Source organism: Rhinatrema bivittatum, chromosome 5 (assembly GCF_901001135.1).
Source record: "Rhinatrema bivittatum chromosome 5, aRhiBiv1.1, whole genome shotgun sequence".
Lineage (NCBI taxonomy): Eukaryota > Metazoa > Chordata > Amphibia > Gymnophiona > Rhinatrematidae > Rhinatrema > Rhinatrema bivittatum.
Genome location: NC_042619.1, coordinates 349,554,202 through 349,570,769, shown reverse-complemented (window position 1 = coordinate 349,570,769; position 16,568 = coordinate 349,554,202). Strand labels below are relative to the sequence as shown.

Here is a 16,568-nt window from a genome sequence, read left to right as displayed (position 1 = left end):
GGGATAAACACTGTGGATCCCTAAGGGCTAGAGGATGGGAATAAATAAAAAAGCTTGGGGGTAATCTGCAAGGAGCGGTAGTTACTACCTTGGGAAGCTTGCTGGGCAGAGTAGATGGACCATTTTGATCTTTTTCTGCCGTCATTACTATGTTACTATGTAAGATTACCATGACAAAGTATGATGAATTCTCTGAAACTAAGGTTGCTGTTGTAATGTTTGATTAGTTAGCACCCTTCTGAAAGAGATCGCTATTTCTAACAAACATGTTGTTGCGTGCCCTGGCAGGTCCGCAACTGGGCCTTCTCACCTCCGGTGCCCAGCTCCCAGACCTGGCCCGTCCTCACTAGCGGTGGTGGGCAGCCGCTTGCGCTCCCGCACCCCCGCTGCCTCCTCGGGTGCTTCCAGTTGCTCCGCGGCCTAAGTGCAATCTGATCAAGAACTATAGTGAAGCTGGAATTATGAGCAATCGAGGCTTCTGATTTTTCACCTTATTGTTTTATTTAGAATTGTTGAATTGGTTTTTTTTTGTTTGCTCGTAATGATTTATTTTTTTCTGCTTTTCGTTTTTAACTTTTTAATGTGTTTCATGATTTTAATGTATTTTATATTTTATTGGATTTTACTTGTTTATTACCATTTGAAAAAAAAAAAAAAAAAGGTAGGACTGGGTACACATCTTTTTTGGGTTTCTTCCAAGGCTGTATTACAAAACATAGCCCTGATTTTTTTTTTAATTACCATTTGATTTAGTTTGTAAACCGTTTTCATTTAGTTTGTAAACCATTAGATTTAGTTTGTAAACCGTTTTGATGTAGTTTGTAAACCATTTGATTTAGTCTGTAAACCGTTTTGATTATCTACAGAAGGACGGCATATAAATATAATACATAAATAAACATAGCTATGAAATAAAAAAAACCACCTGCTTGATTGACCTTTACGGCCAAAAAAAAACCAGAACCCAGACGGTGATACAGTAAAATGGAAGCAGGGTGGCAGCGCGCGCCTAACCCGGGCAGCTTTCGCATCTCCGAACGATGCCTGCGGCGTCGGTGCTGGTGCGCATGCTCGTGGCACGCGCTTCCCAGGCTCAGAGTGAAAGCGAGGGGGGCGGGGCTGTGACTGTGGGCTGCAGTGCGGGGACGACCCCCGCCTGAAATGTAAAAAAAAAAAAAAAAGCGGGCCAAATCGTTGCTCCGGCAGCAGGGATGGCGAGCGCGGAGCGGGCCGTGGAGCGGCTCGTTGGCCGCCTTTGCGGCCTGCGGGAGGAGGAGCAGCGCGTGAACTTCCAGCGCGCGCTGCAGTTCTGCTGGTCGCGTTTCAGGTGAGCGCCGAGCGCGCGAGCGCGGGTGCAGGCTTGGCAGCTGAGCTTGGGCTGCTTTCCTTTTCATTATTTTTGTGGCCTTGCACTTCTGCCTTTTTTTTTTTTTTTCCTTTAGGTCATTTCTCGTAGGCACCGGATGGAAGAAAAGGCAAATCCCTAGTAAACGAGGCCTTAGCTGTGGCGGCTTTGTCTGCCGCTTCCCATGCGGAGTCTGTAGGATCTGCCTTAGGCAAAGCCAGGAGGGGCAGCTCCTCGTGAAGTTGGAGGGAGGGGACGGTTCCATAGCCAAGTCTTAAATGCATGGCTTGGATCATATCAGTTATTTAGATTTTAAGCGAGTTGTAGGATGTTGCTAAGACAGGGCTCCGTGAAAGGGGGGAGAGAAGGTAGAATATTTCATTACATGAGAGTGTAATAAAGCGCAGATTATTTAAGGGGTGGATTGTAGTATATCCTCTATCTATATGTCATCATAAAGTATTAACTCTGAACATAACATATGCTATATTGTGTCAGACCAAGGCTTTATCAAGCCCAGCATCCTGTTTCCAACAGTGGCCAATCCAAGTCACAAGAACCTGGCAAGTACCCAACACTAAGAAGATCCCATGCTACTGATGCAATTAATAGCAGTGGCTATTCCCTAACAGATCGATACAGTAAGGCCGCGTTAGAAAGAGTGCGGCAGTGCCGGGCGCACCCTCGTTTGCCGCACGCACTGTTCTGATCACATACCGCTCGATACTCTATTTAAATTGCTTGCAAATGCAAGCCTCGTCTGCGAAGCGTTAGGCCCGTGCAACCCATTTTACTGTATAGGCGCTTAATACAGCGCCTATACAGTAACCTGGGTGCGCTGGTACCCGTCATTTCAACTGACATTTGAAATGACGGGTACCAGGAAGTGGATGGTTCCCCCCCCCTCCTGAAGCAAGGCGCAGGGCGAAAATTAAAACAAAAGGGAATAAAGTGTAAAAAAAGTAAACTTACTGGCGGGAGCTGGCGGGCGCGCGTTCGAGGCGGGAGCGAGTTCATCAAGGTGGGAGCCGGCAGGCGCGCGTGCTGTCATCGAGGTTGGAGCCGGCGGGTGGGTGGGTGCGCGTTCATCCAGGCGGCGGCGGGAGCCGGCGGGCGCGCATTCATCCAGGTAGTGGCGGGAGCCGGCGGGCGCGCGTTCATCCAGGCAGCGGCGGGAGCCGGCGGGCGGGTGGGCGTGCGTTCATCCAGGCGGCGGCGGGAGCCGGCGGGCGGGTGGGCGCGCGTTCATTCAGGCGGCGGCGCGTTCATCCAGGCGGAGGGAGCCGGCGGGGAAAGCGGCCTCCAGCAGCCCCCGCCGGCAGTGAATGAATGCACGCCTGTGTACGCCCGTGCAATTTCCTCGCTCAAGGCGTGACGTCATGACGCTTGATGTCACGGCATGTGACGTCGGCGTTCGCTAATGCACCTCCTTGAGCGCTGAAATTGCACGGGCGTACACAGGCGTGCATTCATTCACTGCCGGCGGGGGCTGCTGGAGGCCATTTCGCCGCTGGCTCCCTCTGCCTGGATGAACGCGCGCCCGCCGGCTCCCGCCGCTGCTGCCTGGATGAACGCGCGCCCGCCCGCCCGCCGGCTCCCGCCGCCGCCTGGATGAACGCACGCCCACCCGCCCGCCGGCTCCCGCCGCTGCCTGGATGAACGCGCGCCCGCCGGCTCCCGCCGCTGCTGCCTGGATGAACGCGCGCCCGCTGGCTCCCGCCGCAGCCGGCTCCCGCCTCGATGCCTGCCCGCCTGCGTGGAGATGGGGGATTCGGAAAGTGACACTCAAGGTATTTATAACAACTTTACCAACAACTTGTTTTAAGTTCATTTAAGGAATCGCATGTGTAGTGCAATGATTCAGAATATCATGTAAAAAATAAAAAAAAAAGGGGGGGCTAGCTGACAATAATAAAATAGACATGGACAGTAAATAAGAGATTAAAAGCTGCCCTTTCATATATTTAATGGTTTAAAGGTGTTCAGGTTTTCTTTTGAGGGAAAGTTTGCCGTCTACCCTTAACCCTTGCCTCTAACGCAGGGGTAGGGGTAGGCGGTAAGTTAGCAGGTTAAACGCGGGGCAAAATGGCAGGGTAAAATAGCGATAGTCGGGGCGCGCGTTACTGTATGGGAGGGAATAGCTAATTCGATCGTTTACATCTGCTATACATGCCGCTTGCAGAAGGGGTTATCCGGGGATTTAAAGAGGCGGTAAGGATGGATTAAAGGGGATAGTGTATCGCGGGTTGGACTAACGCGGCCGAAAAGTGAGTAGAAAGCGGGTTAGGAGCAGGGTAACCGTGGCCGCACTTTACTGTATTGAGCTGTAAGTAAACTTGATTAATAGCAGGTGATGGACTTCTTCTCCAAGAACTTATCCAATCCTTTTTTAAACCCAGCTACACTAACTGCACTAACCACATCCTCTGTCAACAAATTCCAGAGTTTAATTGTGCGTTGAGTGAAAAAGAATTTTCTCCGATTAGTTTTAAATGTGCTACATGCTAACTTCATGGAGTGCCCCCTAGTCGTTCTATTATCCGAAAGAGTAAATAGGGATGTGCAATTGTTTTGGATGAATTGGGAAATTTCAACGAAATTGCCTAATTCGTCCTGGTTCAGGGACCCCGAAATCTGAAGGAATTTTTCCCGAAATTTGGGAAAATTTGGTTTTCGGGTTAGTGTGCGCTAACTCCCATTAGTGCGTGCTAACGTTAAAATGTTAGCGTGCGCTCATGGGAACTAGTGTGCACTAACCCGAAATTCCGGGTACCGGGAAAAATGAACTTTCCTGTGGCGAGCTGAAAACAAAGCCCGAACCAAAAGATTTGGGCGATGCACGTCTCTAGTAAATAATTGATTCACGTCTACCCATTCTAGACCTCTCATGATTTTAAACACCTCTATCACATCCCCTACCTCAGTCGTCTCTTCTCCAAGCTGAAAAGTCCTAACCTCTTTAGTCTTTCCTCATAGGGGAGCTGTTCCATTCCCTTTATCATTTTGGTTGCCCTTCTCTGTACCTTCTCCATCGCAATTATATCTTTTCTGAGATGCGGCGACCAGAATTGTACACAGTATTCAAGGTGCGGTCTCACCATGGAGCGATACAGAGGCATTATGACATTTTCCGTTTTATTTGCCATTCCCTTTCTAATAATTCCCAACATTCTGCTTTTTTGACTGCCGCAGCACACTGAGCTGATGATTTCAATGTGTTATCCACTATGATGCCTAGATCTCTTTCTTGGGTTGTAGCACCTAATATGGAACCTAACATTGTGTAACTACAGCAAGGGTTATTTTTCCCTATATTTATCACCTTGCACTTATCCACATTAAATTTCATCTGCCATTTGGATGCCCAATTTTCCAGTCTCACAAGGTCTTTCTGCAATTTATCACAGTCCGCTTGTGATTTAACTACTCTGAATAATTTTGTATCGTCTGTAAATTTGATTACCCCACTCATCGTATTCCTTTCCAAATCATTTATAAATACATTGAAACGCACTGGTCCCTGTACAGATCCCAAAAGAAGGCAGTGCTAGGCTCACTAGATGCAAGCTACGAAGTCCTCTGTCGCCTACTTGTGAGAGGTCCTTCTGGAACGTGTATACAAAGCTGCCACATGATATTGGTAAACACTTTCACCTCCCCCCTACTGCCTGGACAGTCTCAGTCCTCTGTTAACACAGTAGGCTGAGCGGTACTGCATCATTATTTCTTGCAGTAGTGTATTCTCCACGGCGGAGTCTGGGTTGCTTATTTAGTATATGCTCTGTTGCAACCCTCAAGAAACCTACGCTCCAATAATTCAAACTACTTATTAATCCCCACCATCAAAGATGCTCATCTAACAACAACAAGAGAGAGAGAGAGCCTTCTCCATCGCCTCCCCCAATCTTTGGAACAATCTACCTGAAGACCTGAGAACTCAACACAACATAAAAACCTTCAAAAAAAGACCTAAAAACTTTTGGTTTCGTAAATTCTTCACGGACCCCCAATCATCTGCTCATACCAACTCTCAAATGAACTCACTATAATCTACAATCCAACATACTTCCCTCCTCATCCAACCTTATATTACTTCCTAGACTTGTTATGTTATGTTTATTTCTGTAATTGTTCACTCTGTTATGATATCTCAAAACTTCCATGAAAAATTGTTCACTATGTAAACCATTATGATGGCTTTACCGAATTGTTCATTGTAAACCAGTATGATTTGTAGTTTTTTACAGGAATGTCGGTATAAAAAAAAGCCTAAATAAATAAAAATTGAGAATCTGGAAAATGCCATGCAAGGGGGGGGGGGGACCACTGACTTATTAATTTTCCTAAGCTTCCTCATATATTGTGCAAAGGACAAGTTTAGAAAATATATTTTGGAAAAAAGTCCCAGAGGTGGCGATACCACCACTATCAAAGTCATATTATCTGCCTCCATATAAGAAGCAGGAGGTTCAAGAAAAGCAAGATCTTTGTTCAGGGGGTGGATTCCCTACCCTCCAAATTGGATGTATCTCAGTTATTGGGAAGCCTCTGATAGTGCCCTGGTACTAGCGGCCACATTGGAAGTCACATTTGTAGTAGAACCTGATCGTGATTGGGTTTTGAGCTTATTCTTCAAACGTCGCTCTGAAGAGGTTTTTTTTTCCACCTAAGTGTTAGGTTGCATCCAGATGTCTCCAAGCAAACGCAAAAGAGGAGACGACTATTTCTTCTGTTGAGACCCAGAACTTTGCAGATAGGGGCCTCCTTTTGTTCTGAAATACCCTTGTAAATGTAATATAAAATATAAGGGCCTTTCACCTGCTTTCTTTTCTCCTCAATTAACTGTTTTCATATATAGAAACATAGAAATGACGGCAGAAGAAGACCAAACGGCCCTTCCAGTCTGCCCAGCAAGCTTTCGCACTTATTTTTTTTTCTCATACTTATCTATTACCCTTGGCCCTTAGTAACTTTTTGGTTCTATTTCCCTTCCACCCTCGCCATTGCTGTAGAGAGCAGTGCTGGAGCTGCATCTAAGTGAAGTATCATGCTTAATTGATTCGGGGTAGTAACCGCCGTAACAAGCAAGCTACTCCCACGCTTATTTGCTTATCCAGGCTATGTAATTCAGTCCTTGTTGGTTGTTGTCTGAATATAAATAATCTTTTCTTCATTCCCCCTGCTGTTGAAGCAGTGAGCTATGCTGGATATGCAGTGAAAGTGAAGTATTAGGCTTGTTTGGTTTGGGGTAGTAACAGCCGTAACAACAAGCTACTCCCCCCCCCCCCCCCTTTTTTTTTTTTGTGAATGCAAATCCTATTTTCCACATTACCTTTTGCCGTTGAAGCATAGAGCAATGTTTGGAGTCACATTAACCGTGTCTATGTTTATTGAATAAAGGTATTATCTCCAGGTAGTATCCGTCATTCCCGCAATTCACCCCCATGCCTCTTCTCTTCATTCACATCCTCTAGACTTTATGGATTCTTCCTTATTGATAAACCAATAGTGTGATAAATGTGAAAGATCTGGTTTTGTCTATTTTGCCTCCTGAAGGTTGAGTAACCTATATAATGTATTATACTTGCTGTCTAAACATTGCTTTTTTTACCTTAATTGGTTTGGGATTTTTCCTTTAACTTTTTTTCGCAATTGGATTCATCATTGTGGACTTGCGGAATTAAAGAAGTATTTATTTCCTTATGATAACTTATGTTATGACATGTACAATTTCTCTTTATTCTTTCCTTTTCTGATCAAGATTGTTTCTTGAAAATTTGTTGGAAAATGCATAAATAAAGAATTAAAAAAACAAGTTTTGTTTACAGTAAGCAAACTTGCGTTTTCACGGTCTTAGTCTCTGTATAATTAAATTCCTTATAACGTTTTGATAAGATTTATAAAGCATTTTTATTGCTATACTGTAAGGTTTTCATTAGCTGTAATACAGCAGTGGTATTCATTATTCTTGCAGATTTCATCAGTACCTTGATGTCAGCAGTAACAGTGTGCAAAGGACAGTAGATGGGTAAGTTTTAATTAAGAGATTAAACTGAAAGCTAATACAAGGTAAAAATGATTTTATCAAAGGTAAAATCATTTTTGAAACAGCATCGAGTTCTGCAACGACATTGCATGTTGCTTTGAGATGTCATTGTGTGATGATTATGTGAGAGGGCCGTGATGTGGAGCACTGTAGTTTTATGTCCCTGACTAATCAAACAATTTTGACTTGTGCAGTGTGAATAGACAGATAATCATGTTTTGAAATAGCATCTGCAATGGTTTCACTGGTATATTCTTCATGTCATTTCAAATAGCCATATTAAACATAAATAATATATGAATATATCATTTGATGTGGGACCCACACTCACAGTTTGTATATCAATCAAACTCAAAGTTGGTAATGGGTCACTTTACTTTATTTTAAATCCACTTTTGTTTTATTATTTTTTTGTTGTTTTGAATTTTTTGTTAAAATATATGCAAAAATCTCCCAGTATGCTGACGAACAGTATCCTATATCATGGGGATAAATGCTCAATATAAACACACATTTTCGTTTGGGTGGAGTATCTCCATTATGATGTCAAAAGGAGCGAAACGGGTTCACCTACATCCGTTAGAATGGAGGTTAAAACTGGACGTGATCAGACCAAGATGGCCGCCGACTTGTAAGGACGCGTTAGAGGCAGCTCCCGGCTCTCGGAAGAAGTTTTCGAGCTTACTTTAAAAATTTACCTAGAAAGGATAAAATGACTCACCCGAAGAGGAAAGCTCGAGTGAGAGACTTTACCTCGACTCCGGAGTATGATTCACGTCAGCCGAGGATTGAGACCGCTTGAGTTGGAGGAGTTAGCTTAGTGGTTAGAGCGGTGGGCTAGGACCCAGGGTTCAAATCCCGCTGTCGCTCCTTGTGATCTTGGGCAGGTCACTTTACCCTCCATTGCCTCAGGTACAAAACTTAGATTGTAAGCCCTCTGGGGATAGAGAAATACCTGCAGTACCTGAATGTATTCCGCTGTGATGTACACTTTGAAGTGCCGAAAAGTAGAATATAAAAATCTAAATAAGTATGAACCTTTGAAAGTAAAGGAGAGTATGAATGGAACTGGAGCTTGATGCATGAGATCAGCCTTACCCTTATCGGAGGGAAATAACATTCTTCACAGAAATCTTTCCCCCACTGTTTTATAGGAGAATGGAAAGTGTGTGATGGGGGAAAAAGGATTCTGTGGGTCTGGACTTTTATCACATAACATGCAAACTCAGTCACTCAAGTTTACGCTCTTACTTTTATTCCTGTTTCTCAATTCCCATTATTTTAAGTATGAGAAAATTTTGAGAATTTTAAATATCACCATTTACTTATTGCATGAGATTTATGAAATTATCCAGAAATACGAGAGAGAGCTCTCTGCTTGGCTAAACAACTCGGTAGCTCATTAACTTCACTTATCGTCTGTCTCGGTGTTGTCAGCTCTTAACACCGTGTTCGAGGTTATAGCAGCGCTTCAGAGGAAAAGTAAGTTTGTTTACTGTAAATGCTGTCTCCGTAAATAGGGTGAATTAGCCGTGCTCCTGGGTTGCTCCTCGCTCACTGTGTGGTCCTCTGCCCCTGAAACCTTTTCCTTGAAGTTACTTAAATTGAAAATGGTGTTTCTGGTGGCAATTTGTTTGGCGTGTAGAGTCTCTGAACTGCAGACATTGTCTTGCCGGGAACAGTTTCTGTGAGCTGCTCGGGGGGGGGGGGCGGGAACGATACAGTTTTGTGGACTGCTCCATCTGTTTTTGCCAAAAGTGGTCTTGGATTTTCACTTGAATCGATCAGTTTCCCCTGCTGACTCTGGACAGGGACAGAGATGTGGATGAATATATTGTCTGTTATGGTCCCTGGATGTCAAGAGGGCATGAGATATTTACTGAACTTCTCAGGAAGACGACCCGGCCCTTTATATATATATATATATATATATATATATATATTTATTTATTTAAAAGCTTTTATATACCGATGTTCATGTACTGGTACATATCACGTCGGTTTACATAGAACCAAAGTTGGAAATTACATCGAACAATCGAACATTATATCAAAAAAAGAGGGTACAGATAACAGGTCTAACATCATGAGGAATTACAGCTAATGCTGAGAACTTATAGAGCTGAAGACGATTTAGGATTAAAATTAACATTATTACAAATAATAAATAAATAAACAACAATCAACAAAGTCGGAATTACAACCGACTTAATAAACATGGGTGAAGGTTGAAGTAAGTGGAGCCAGACAGGAGAATTAAGGTCTATATTCCATGGTGAGAGTAAACAAGAAGGGCGAGCTGGTGTTGTGGGCTACAATAGCCCGCTGGATTAAGGAGGATGCTGAGCAGCCGTTGCCTAGTCAGGAAAGGGCTCGGGCAGTGTCATGGGCAGAGATTAGACTGCTGTCTCCCTTCGAGATTCGCCAAGCTGCGACGTGGTCCTCCTTACACACCTTTTCCAGGTGTTACTGTCTGGATGTGTAGGCCTGGGTGCATGTAGCCATTGAAGGTGCGCTATTGATCGGACCCGCAGGCAGCCTCCCCGCCCTGTTCAGGAGTAGCTGTGGTACATCCCGCTGGTCGTGGATCCTTTTATCTGAATGCGAAGAGAGGAGAAATTACTACTTGCCTGATAATTTCCTTTCCAGCCGGATGTTTGTGCTATTGTCCTCCTGTCTGGCTGCGTGTTCCCTGGGTTACTGGTAAATGTCAATCTAGAGTCCCTACCGTGATATCAGCTTTGCTCCTTCTCCATCTGCTGGTAGAGGTGCATAACCCACCGGTCGTGGATCTACCTATCCTCCTTAAAGAAAAGGAAATTATCAGGTAAGTAGTAATTTCTCCTTGACTGGTGATGCTGGTATCTGGTGAATTTTGTATTTGCTGTGTTAATAAAGAGTGCTAGATGACCAAAAAAAACCCCCAAACCAGACTTATGTCAACCATCATTACTGGTTTCCAGTCTCAACAAATGGCCTAGCAGTGTAAAAATATTTTTTGGAAAATAAACTTTAATAATTGTCAAAAAATAAATAAAAGGACATCATATCAGTGTCAGCTATAAGTCTAAATAGACTTCAATACAGTAAACCATTGATTGCTCCACCTTTAAAAGATAATTTAGAGTTTGGTTACTATCTGCACTGTTTCTCTCCTCCTCATATCCCTGTCATAAATCCATGAGAAGGAACTCAGCAGAATTCTGATTTGTAGGAATCGGAAAAGGGGCTGTGATGTGACCACTTCTATATCCCCTGGAACTAGACTTAAGAACATAAGAACATGCCATACTGGGTCAGACCAAGGGTCCATCAAGCCCAGCATCCTGTTTCCAACCGTGGCCAATCCAGGCCATAAGAACCTGGCAAGTACCCAAAAACTAAGACACTCAAGTTAATTTTATCGACATATTTTGGTAACGTGCATTGTGTAGGAAACTCATAATATGCCCAGATTTGAATGATTTCATACTGTGAACATTGCAAATTTATTTTCAGGCTTGGGTTGCCAGTGTCTTATTTTTTTTTTCTTATTTCATCAGTTTAGATGATTATTATTTTTTTTATTTCATTCAGAATTTATGAAAAGTTGGTCATTCATTCACATCTCAGGAAAGCTGACAGCTGGAAAAAACTAACCGAAGAATTCCTCAGTTTACCACTCCCAAATGTCAATGGGATCAAGGTACATTAGTTTTTTTTTAGAAATTATACCTGATGTACTGCCTTTGTCTTGTTTTTGGTCTGTATTTAGTACTGAAGTCAGACCTTACAATTGTACAGCATTATTATCATAAGATATTTTTTACATTTTATGTCTTCTTTCTAAATCCTGTATAATATCAAAACTTGTGGCTACAGGGGGAGTACCTTGTATGGTCAAACCCTTGTATGGGTTTGACCATACAATCTTGTATGGTCAAACCCTTATTGCTGTAGGTAATGACTTAATTATAGTTCCCATGAGTACCTTCCTCTCAGCTGTATCTTCATACTGGATGCTTAGCTGAATTTCTTACACTATACTCCTTCCTCTTTAACTTGTGAAATAAAATGTTTTATACCTAATTTAACCATCTTCAGAGATGTGGACCAAACTAGTACTTAGGATTATTCTAATTATTGGCAGAAAACCACTTAGTGCAAGATGTCTGTGATTCATTACGAGAATGTATTTGATGTATCTACAAACTATTAACCACGTCTTATGTGTCTCATTCTCATTTTGATTGCTGTGTGAATTCTGTTGTTGCTTTGCTGTGTTTAATCCCCACTGTAGATGTACAAAGGATTATTTAATCTTTAGACCATGCATTTCCCTTGGAATTTGGAATGACATCATATTTTCCCAATTTAAGCTGTTATTCCTTTAGTAAGGCCCTGCTGAACTAGGGTCAACATGTTGAAGAGACCACTGTATACATGTGGGTCAAGTTGTCTGATCATTTTTTTTAGCAAGATCGCTCACTTTGGTTCTTTTCACTCTTTTACGTGATTCTTGCTGTATAGCTGCTACACAGAGGAGGTATTAGCAACTATACAGCAAGAATCATACTGATGACCAAAGGCTGAACTCTGTGATTCTTGGGCCTTTCTTCCCCAGTATAGCGCTGGCAAAGGATTATTCCCTTTATCTTTGTGATTCAGAGGGGAATTCTAGTTCACTACTGAAGCAGGGGGTCTGCTGGTAGTAACAAGGGCATTGACTTATTTCAATATTATGAAGTCGCAGGAGAAAGTGGGAGAAAATACAAATCACATATGAGTATATTGTCTCTAGTCCTATTACGTATACAGCAGATTAATTGATTAAATAATTTTCTTAACGAGATGTCATTACCATAGAAAGGGTCTAAATAGTGAGGGCTTGAGTGTAATGAATCTTGGAAGAAAGTGACATTGTAGAGCCTTTCCTGATAAGACAGTACCAGCTCAGTTCTAACTTAACCAGACACTGCAGCTGGGATTGTCAGTTATAAATAGGAGGATGACGCAAGATATTTTAAGTTAGCCAAGCTAAGATTTGTGTTTTCAGCTTTTGTGTTTTCACATGCGTGTTTATAGTGGACTAAAGGGGGAGAGAAGCCAGTCTCATTGGACATCTAGGGCTGGACGTTTGTAAACAGTGCCTGGATTTGATGTCCATGTCTTTTGCCAATGTAGTGACCAAAAGAGAACCAGATCGGTATGTAAAAAAAAAAAAAGACCTTTATTCTTAAAATATTCGTGCCTGACTCTGGCCGAGTTTCGCTCTTATATAGAGCTGCCTCAGGGGCTCTACTGTATAGAAGTAGACACCTAAGAGGCAATAGAATGGAGTTGTATTACCACTTCTTGTTCAAGCACTGATTCTACGGCTTTGCTCCATGTGGTCCGACGGATTTCATACTAACTACTGTAATTAGAAGAAGCTTTTGCTCACAACACCAAAGGTCAATCATCTACAATGATTCGCAATACATAATCAGACGCGCCTCTGAGCTCTGGTTTCATGGGGGTCCGGCGGATATTGTTTTAACAACTATATTTAAAAGAAGATTGCGTTCGCGAAAGCAAAAACAATAGCAGATGCGCTACTAAGAATACCTTACAATATGTGTGTGTATACCATTGCTGATCGTTGACTGAAGTGATCACTTTTCAAAAGTTCTTCTATACAGTAGCCCCTGAGGCAGCTCTGTATAAGAGCGAAACTCGGCCAGAGTCGGGCACCTATATTTTAAGAATAAAGGTCTTTTTTTACATACCGATCATGCTCTCTTTTGGTCGCTACATAGCCATCTTGGATCGGCTTCCGGTTTGTTTTTTGGGTCCATATCCTTTGCCAAGAGAGACACTCCTTGCTATTGTTTGAAAGGATATGAGCACTTATTTACCTATAAAATGTTCTTTACTATTATCTTCTAGCTTGTGTTCATTTTTTATTTATTTATTTTTTTTGCCATCATATTGTTTATAGTTGTAGCTTGTTAGAGAAGACAATTTACTAAACTACTGCATGTCATTTCTAACCAGCCTGAGTCATTCAGTTGATTATAGCATAGGCATATCATCCCTATTATTCAGATAAATCCATTTCCTTCTCATATAAACTGACAGACCGCCGTTAAAAACAGCAAGTTCTATCCTTTAAAGAGCCACCTTATCTTCCTTTAAACAATTTAAGCATGTTTTCCCTCTTAATCCCCTCACCCATCTCCTTTCTGAAACCATCTATTCTCCCTCCATATTTTCCTACAATTCTCTCTCCTCCTTTTCCTTCCTCTCTGTACCTCATATCACAAACTCATTCCTACGGGTAACCAACCCAGAAATCTGGTAAGATATATATCCAACCCTGCACCCTTAATCAATGAAACTCTTAGTCCTAAGATTATATTAAGTAATCCCTTTCAGACCAGTTCTAACTTTGAACTCTAGCCACAGAATCCAGTCTCTCTCTCTCTGGTCAATGAACAAGAAGTAAATGGTGTGAAAAAGAGAGAGGGTATTGCCTCATAAGTGAACAAACTCCCAGCCGTGTATTTACAATGTTTTTCAACCTAGAGCTGCCAAAGAGAGTGAATATCTATTAGACTAACGAAGAAACATTATTTTTCTTCACACACACATCTCCACGTGATATCACCCATCATTTTTTTTCTCGGTTCCTTCCTTGCTCTGACTTCGGCCGCTTTACGTGGTCCACTTTCACTTCCTTGCTTGCTCTCTATTCCGGCTGTTCCACATTTATTTATTTCATTTTTCTATACAGTCGTTAAGTTATTTACCATCATATAAAGGTTTACAGTGGGGCACATATATCAGAGAAAATATAGATCATAAATTACATAGATGGTGCCATTATTATTCGGTAACAAAACAACATTAAAAGTAATTTGGTTTATGATGAGGAATTTACATTGTATGTTTATTGCAAATCAGCCTGTTGGTTTGACTATCATTATAGGAGGGGGAAACTTAATTTCCAGTAGTATCTGGAAATTGTGTGCTAGGTGCTGTAAGTCCGCTTATGCTTATTTATTTCTCTTTCTTGAAGGCTTGTTTGCCTTCTGCGCCTGCAGCTTTCAATGGGGGTCAGTGATTGATTGCAGACAAGCTGGCCACATGCCAGTCTATCCCAAGGTGGTAATATCTGTTAATTCACGTGCTGTTCTCTGTACTCGTGGTTTGGCTGATCCTTCTAATGTCCTCTTCTCTTAGAGTGTGGCGGTCACGCAAGCCTGTGAAACCGGTCCGCCTCCATTATTGTTCAGCAGCCTCACAAAAGCCAGCGTTTTTCCTCTGGATATTTTAAACTGTTTCCTGATTTCGTCATGTAATATATTTAATATTGCCGAGTGGGGTGGGCACTTGGCAATAGTGATGATAACACAGTCAATTTTGACTTGATAACAGGAGGGGAGGGCGCTAAGGAAATCTACTGCAATATCATTAGTTTAAAAAGGGAGACTATGATAAAATGTAGAAAACGGTTAGGGGAAAAAACTAAAAGGAGCACCTAAAAAGGCATGGACGTTGTTTAAAAATATCTTGGAAGCCCAAACTCAGATGGATTCCATGCATTAAAAAAAGGTGGAAGGAAGGCCAAATGACTGTTGGCATAGTTAAAAGGTGAGGTAAGAGAGGCTATTTTCGTAAAAACCATCTTTCAAAAAAATCGAAAAGGGATCTGAATGAATAAAACAGGAAACGGCCTAAGCACTGGCAAGTCAGATACAAAGCATTGATAAGGAAGGCAAAGACAGAATTTAAAAGGAAGCTTGCTGTGGAAGCAGAGACTCGTAATAAAAACCTTTTCAGGTGCATTAGAAAGCAAAAGCCTGTGAGAGAGTCAGTTGGACCATTAGCTCATCAAGGAGGGAAAAAAAGGGGTAATAAAGGATGACAAGGCCATAGAAGAAAAATGTAATTCTTTGCTTAGGTCTTTACTGAGGAAGATGTAAGGCAGATGCTCAAGCCAGAAGTGGTTTTTAAAGGTGACAATTCAGAGGCACCGAAACAAATCTGTTAACTTGGAAGATAGACTAGGGCAAATTTGACAAAGCGTAGCAAATCACCTGGCTCGCATGGTATACATCCCAGAGTGCTGAAAGAAGTGAAACATGAAATTGCAGATGGTAATTTGTAAACTATCATTTAAAATCAGCTAAGGTACCTGAAAATTGGAGGGTGACCAATGTAACGCTGTTTTTTAAAAGGTTCTGTGGTGAAAAATGATTGAAATATTATAAAGAACAAAATTACCGAACATATAGATAGGCATCATTTAATGAGGAAAAGCCATCATGGATTTAACCAAGAAATGTTTTTTTTGCATGCTACATTTTTTTTTTTTTTTTTAAAGTGAGCCAATTGATATAGTGTATCTGAATTTTCAGAATGGTTTGACAAAGTGCCTCATGGGGGGCTCCTGATGAAATTAAAAAGTCATAGGATAGTAGGCAATGTTCTGTTGTGAGTTGAGAACTGAAAGTTGAAGATAGAAAACCAGAGAGTTAGGGCTAAATGATCAATTTTTTTCAGTGGAGAAGGGTGAATAGTGGAGTGCCCAGGGATCTGTACTGAGACCACTGCGTTTTTAACATATTTATAAATGACCTAGAGAATGGAGCAATGAGTGAGGTGATCATATTTGCTGATGAAACAAAATTATTCAACATTGTTAAATCACAAGAAGGATTGCTGGAGGACCTTATAAGGTTTGGGAAACTGGGCATCCGAATGGCAGATGACATTTAATGTGGACAAGTGCAAAGTGATGCATGTGGGGAAGAGCAACTCAAATTTATAGTTGCACAATGCGGGGTTCTGTGTTGGGAGTCATCACCTGGTAAAAGGATCCAGGCATCATCGTGGATATGTTGAGATCCTCATTGTGTGGCGGTGGCCATATAAGCAAACAGAATGCTGGGAATTATTAGGAAAGGAATGGAGAATCAAACACAGAATATCATAATGCCTCTTTATCGCTCCTTGGTGCGACTGCACCTTGAGTATTGTGTGCAGTTGTGGTCACCACATTTTAATAAAGATAAGGCAGAATAAGAAAAGTTACAGTGAAGGGCGATCAAAATGACAGAAGGGTTGGAACGATTCCCCATGAGGAAAGGCTAAAGAGGTTAGGGTCTTCGGCTTGGAGAATAGACGGCTGAGGGATGTATGATAGAGGTCTAT

General features: G+C 42.0%; 1 protein-coding gene across 4 annotated transcripts in view; it reads left to right on the top strand.

Annotated features, from left to right (window-relative positions):
* Positions 1–1,152: 1,152 nt before the first annotated feature.
* Positions 1,153–16,568, top strand: part of TUBGCP5 (tubulin gamma complex associated protein 5) — a 122,368-nt gene continuing 106,952 nt past the window's right edge. For 3 of the 4 annotated variants that reach the window (XM_029604550.1, XM_029604553.1, XM_029604552.1), the window contains exons 1-3: positions 1,154–1,327; positions 7,320–7,373; positions 10,968–11,076. In XM_029604550.1, the coding sequence (XP_029460410.1) occupies positions 1,212–1,327; positions 7,320–7,373; positions 10,968–11,076 (279 nt within the window). In that variant the 5' untranslated portion in view covers positions 1,154–1,211. Of the gene's footprint in view, positions 1,328–7,319; positions 7,374–10,967; positions 11,077–16,568 lie in introns of all 4 variants that reach the window. The other variant, XM_029604551.1, reaches the window with a different exon arrangement.